Source organism: Pagrus pagrus, assembly GCF_965226575.1.
Source record: "Pagrus pagrus genome assembly, chromosome: 10".
In the NCBI taxonomy this organism is placed as follows: domain Eukaryota; kingdom Metazoa; phylum Chordata; class Actinopteri; order Spariformes; family Sparidae; genus Pagrus; species Pagrus pagrus.
The window spans coordinates 8,122,856-8,127,968 of record NC_140194.1 but is presented as its reverse complement, the minus strand read 5'-3'; the positions used below and the strand labels follow the sequence as shown (position 1 = coordinate 8,127,968).

Genomic DNA, 5,113 nt, shown 5'->3' with positions numbered 1-5,113 from the left:
GTCTTTACACAAGTCTTTACAAATGTGTTTTTTTGTTTTTTTTTACATAATCAGATCATTGTTTGGAACATTATTCAGTGTGACAGTAACAAACGACAAATCTGTACATTAAACTGAGACAGGAGAGTAATTTGTTGCCTGGGATGCCCTCGACACCATCATCTGCAGGTGACTGACTGACTGCTTGTGACAGTTACTGAGGAATTGAACCAGAAAAGCCTCTTACCCTCTCTCTCTCTCTCTCTCTCTCTCTCTCTCTCTCTCTCACTCACTCAATCACTGGAGGAAACAAGCAGCAACCCCCACCCCCTTCATAATATCAACAATGGTAAACATGCCTGGTGCTGATAATTAAGAGGGCACACCCTGTTACTTTGTACAAACTCTAAAAAGAAGACAAGGTTAGGAGGAGACAGCAAAAATTATGTTTATTAAAAATATATCAGAAACGTTCAATGAAAAATCTGCATATCTAGAGATTAATAGAATACAGTCATTCGTCGGATGAGATTAAAGTGTAGGAGGAGAGGCAGGGGAAGTCATGTGATAACATCCTGGGAGGCTACAGTTGCTTTAGAATTAGCCACCTGATGGAAAAGAAAGAAAGTCAAATTTAAAACTTAAATGACTCATAGATTAATCTACCATGTTTATCTTACCTACCGAGCCTCTACACTAGTTGGGGATGATGTTTTTTGAGAGCGTCGTAGAAGGCTGCTTTGACCATCCTCCCCCCTGAAGGTAATGCCGTCGTGTAAAGCATTCTCATTTGGGCCTGGCTTGTCGTTACGCCTTCAATACTTGAGTAGGTTTCAGGGTGGACCATGTCGCCAAGCTCATCTGCTATTGCCAGAACCTCTGAGACTTTTTGAATTAAGCTTGTCATTTCGTCATCGACAAACTTTTCTGTTTGAAAAAAATTGACAACATGTACAGAAAGCGTCATTCAATTAATAATGTGACTCTTCATGAAATTCAATATCGTGCTCATTTGAGTTCTTTTTGATAACAGTACAGGTAAACTTAACAACATAGAACCTACATTATAAATCCAAACTATGGAGCATCAGTACGGTGACGAAAATACTCACCTTTTTCTTCATCAGTCATTTCTTTGGCAGGAAACTGGAATACATCCTGATGGATGAAAAAAACAAACATATTTTGTAATTTATCATATCGGTGCTATTGTACACTTTTTTCAGAATATTGTAATATAATAAACCACATGAATGTGACGCCCATTCCCTTCAAAATTATATACATTTCAATAAATTATACAAAGATTCATAAAATATAATTAAAATGTAACAATATAGCCCTGATATTGCTCTTTGCTCACTTTTTTTTTGTATCTCAAGTCTGACTGTACGTTTTATGACTTCTTAAACTCATCATATCATATCAATGAAACTACCAGATTAAATGAAGCTAGTTAATTTGTTGTCAGCTTCCTGTGAGGCAAACATATATTTGGCATACCTCTGCCTGTGAACTGTGAGCAATTGGAGTTCTCATGTCCACCTCATCGTTTGACATTGCCCGTTCTGAAAAAGAGAAAGAAGCGTCATTTTTTGTTGTGGAAAGTAAGGAATCATTTAATAAGAATATAAACATGTGAAAATTATCCTTTTTTAGTTTGATTAAAGCAACATTATGGGACAATTTTACTTTAAAATAACAACTTTACAATCATTTTGATGGCACAATGACTTGTAATAGGGAGAATGGTGTCTGTCATTCCATCCTTATGCCAGTTCTTGCATTATACTATGATATTATAAGACAGGGGACAAACCACTTAAAGTTGTTGACTCACTAGTTTTGATCATAATCATGCTGCTCATATTTACAACAGTGCTGTATAAGTGATTGGCAATCCAAAACCTTTATGCATAATATTGCTTTAAAGTCACCTGACCCACAAACAGGAGGACTGAAGGATCTACCTGGTGCCTGGTGAGGAGGACGACGGAATGAAACGCTTGTTTCTGAACGTTGATTACTGGTTGGTGGGTCCTACGGTAACACAGGAAGAAAATGTGAATACATCAGAGAACAAAATAAATCATTAAGAAGTAAATCATGCAGAATAATTAGTGAGCAGCATATTTGATTTTCTGGAATGAAATGTGTGAGTTGTACCAGTCTATTTAAGACTCGAACGACCGCATCATGAATTTCCCTCTTGTGCTTTGAGAACACTTTCTCAGTGATGTTGAGGCACTCTGAAACAAAACCAAGTATTTTTTAAATACATTGTGTATATGCATGAGGTGTGCATATTACAATGAGCATGAATGAATAGTGGCTTCACAAAGAATGCAGGTGTCATAAGTGCCAAGCTCCTACACAAAAGGCTACTATAGTCATTTAATTTAAGTACACACAACCATTTAAAAGTTTGAAATCATCTGCCATAACAGCTTGATTCAGTACAGCCAGATGGCTGAGAGGATTCCTGTATACATTTGAATGGTCCACCACTTAAAGGGAAGAAGGTGCAAGATACAAAGTTAATTTATTTATCTTTTTTTTTTGTTTGAGTCGCTTTATGTTACATCTCACAGCCAGGAGTCTCACAGCCTGAAGAATGAAGCTGCTCTGTAGTCTGGTGGTATGGCGGCTGACACGTCAGAAGACAGCTCTGAGCCACAGTTAAGTAAGAATCACCAGTCACTGGTGAAGCAAACTGGAAGCTAAGCATCAATAAGCATCAATTGATGTACAGATTTAAATGGGAACAGATTTCAGTGTGCAGAATAATGCCTTTAACAAGCCATGCTGCCTTAGCAAAACTCTTCTTACTTCAGTTCAGTTGAGGCGCTATTAGAATATCAGCTGGACATGCCATGGTCTGACAAATCACAGTGTAGAGTGCAAAGAGAGAAAAGAAAACTGGGTCCAAAATTATTTAAAGCCCAATTGCCCCATTATTGAAGGAAAAAAGAAAAGCGTCAACATATCAGAGGATTCCAAACTTTTGAATGGTACCGTGCACCTCCAAGTAGAAAGTATTCTCATATGGCAGCACTGTGCATGTACTTTAAATTACTATACAAATACTTACTTTTAAAGCCAGGCCTCTTGTCAGGATCCGCTTCCCAGCAGCTCTTCATGAGGTCAACCAGATCTTTTAACCCCTCCACCTTCACCTGGTCAAGGTCTTCACATGGAGGTCTGTCTCCCTTAGGTATCCTCAGAGCCACACGATTGTACTCGGCCGCTACAGTGCATACAGTGATACAATGATGTCAAGCATCAAAACATACAAACACAACTGCGTGTGTGTACATATGTGCATAATGTGTATACAGTATCCAATTCACAATGTACCATTCTTAGTTTAGTTGAAAGATTATAAACCATGAGGAAAATAATAGAGGAGATCAAACAAACTGAAAATTATAGATGGTAGGATGTGATCACTGTGAATTATAAATTGGAGTGGTGAAAAAAAAGCTGGAGGATGGTGGGATAATAAAATCAACTATACATACTTGGATAGGGCTCTTTTCCAGTTACAATAGACCAGAGCAGGATACCATAGCTGATTAAGATAGAGAAAGAGATATGATTTAAAGTAAAATGTTAAGGTTTTTAATCATACAGTAGTATTTCTATCGATAATTATTCTTTTTATAATGTTACCTGTATCTATCAAAAGCACGGACAGGTTCGTATGAAGCCTTAAAAGCCTCGGGAGGCATGTACTTGTATGTGCCTCCGATCTCTCCTGTCTTTTCTCTGTTGCTGTTCACAGCACTGGTGGAAACCCTGGACAGACCAAAGTCTGCTAGCTACAGTGTAAGAGGGAAAAAAACATCACATGAGGCAAACAAAGAGATCAGTTGTATATATGAAAACACAAGAGTTTAGGTTACCTTGGCGTTGAGGTCGTCATTCAGCAGAACATTGCTTGGCTTCAGGTCTTGGTGCATAAGCTTCCTTGAGTGGAGGAAGTTCATGCCTAGAGCCACTTGATGGGCCAAGCGGAAGGCCAGGGGCCACGGCGGAGGGCCCGACAGGTCACTCAACAGGGACTGAACAGACCCCCTTCTCATGAACTCCATCACTATTCCCTGTTGCATGGATCCTCTGCTGAGTGGGGAACATCCCTGATAAATTCCATAAACCCTCAGCACAAACTCACAGGACACCTTTTCCATGAGAATGGCCTCTTCCCATAGTGCTTTCGGGCTAGAAAGACATAGGGGAGCGTTGAAAAGAGTGCAGAGAAAGCAGATGAGATAGAACTAATATTTAAGTTTGTATGGGTGAGCATGAAATAATCGTTTGAGCAGACATGTATGGTATATATTTACCTAACACCAGTTTTAAGTATTTTAATGGCCACATCAAACCCCCAGTCATTGTGCCTGGCCTTGTAGACATCACCAAATCCCCCAGAGCCGATTGAGTCCCACTTGTCTCCCAGGCTTTCATCACCAACACGCTCAGTCTTGTGGCTCAGCAGTGCCATCTCCTGTTAAACTGAGATAGAGAAACTGCCATCTCAATCATGGAAATAATCATAGAAAAAAAACTACAAAACATAAATAGTATAATAGTAGTGTGTTAATGACTGCTGAGATATCACTTTTTATACACAACATTGTGATTACTGCTTACGCTGTGGTTTTGTTTATACACCATCACTTGAGATTGTGTAAAACCTACTCATCAAGAGCAAACCTTAGGTTATGAAAACACTGACACACATTTCCCACAACTTTTCCCTTAGGTATTTTCATTCATATCTTGTTAACAAAGCATGCTTCCACTCACCATATGTCCTCGTGCAGTCCCTCACATAAAGATTAGTTCACACCCAAGCTGTGTCAAAACAAGACATTGAAAGTTGCGGTTTCCTGCCCCTGCCCTCTGGGTTTTAACTGAGGGAGGAGGAGTTTAAACACGGGTTGGGCAACATCTGAACAGGTTTTTTTTGAGCCACAGGCGATGTGTATTGACAGACTGGGACTCATTTTATGTTGGCATTGCAAGAAATTAAGGGATAAGGTAAATGTCAATAAGGTAAAGCTGAATTAAAGTGCTTTTACCCACAAAGTTAGACTACAATTTCATGCCACTGCCTCTGTTTTTTGCATGC

The 5,113-nt window shown here is 39.1% G+C and overlaps 1 protein-coding gene across 2 annotated transcripts; it reads right to left on the bottom strand.

The window, feature by feature from the left end:
• Nucleotides 1-423: 423 nt before the first annotated feature.
• On the bottom strand, nt 424-4,874 carry LOC311263719 (receptor-interacting serine/threonine-protein kinase 3-like). Of its 2 annotated transcripts, none has more exons than XM_084363989.1 (12): nt 4,789-4,874; nt 4,326-4,494; nt 3,885-4,200; nt 3,652-3,800; nt 3,501-3,550; nt 3,071-3,226; nt 2,146-2,228; nt 1,950-2,019; nt 1,483-1,547; nt 1,092-1,137; nt 660-906; nt 424-587 (listed from the first exon to the last, which is right to left on the bottom strand). In XM_084363989.1, the coding sequence occupies exons 2-11, from the start codon at nt 4,481-4,483 to the stop codon at nt 671-673; spliced, it is 1,329 nt and encodes a 442-aa protein (XP_084220115.1). In that variant the 5' UTR covers nt 4,484-4,494; nt 4,789-4,874; the 3' UTR covers nt 424-587; nt 660-670. The 2 variants fall into 2 exon arrangements, with proteins under 2 accessions (XP_084220115.1, XP_084220114.1); XM_084363988.1 differs by having other exon boundaries at nt 664-906.
• Nucleotides 4,875-5,113: the final 239 nt, after the last annotated feature.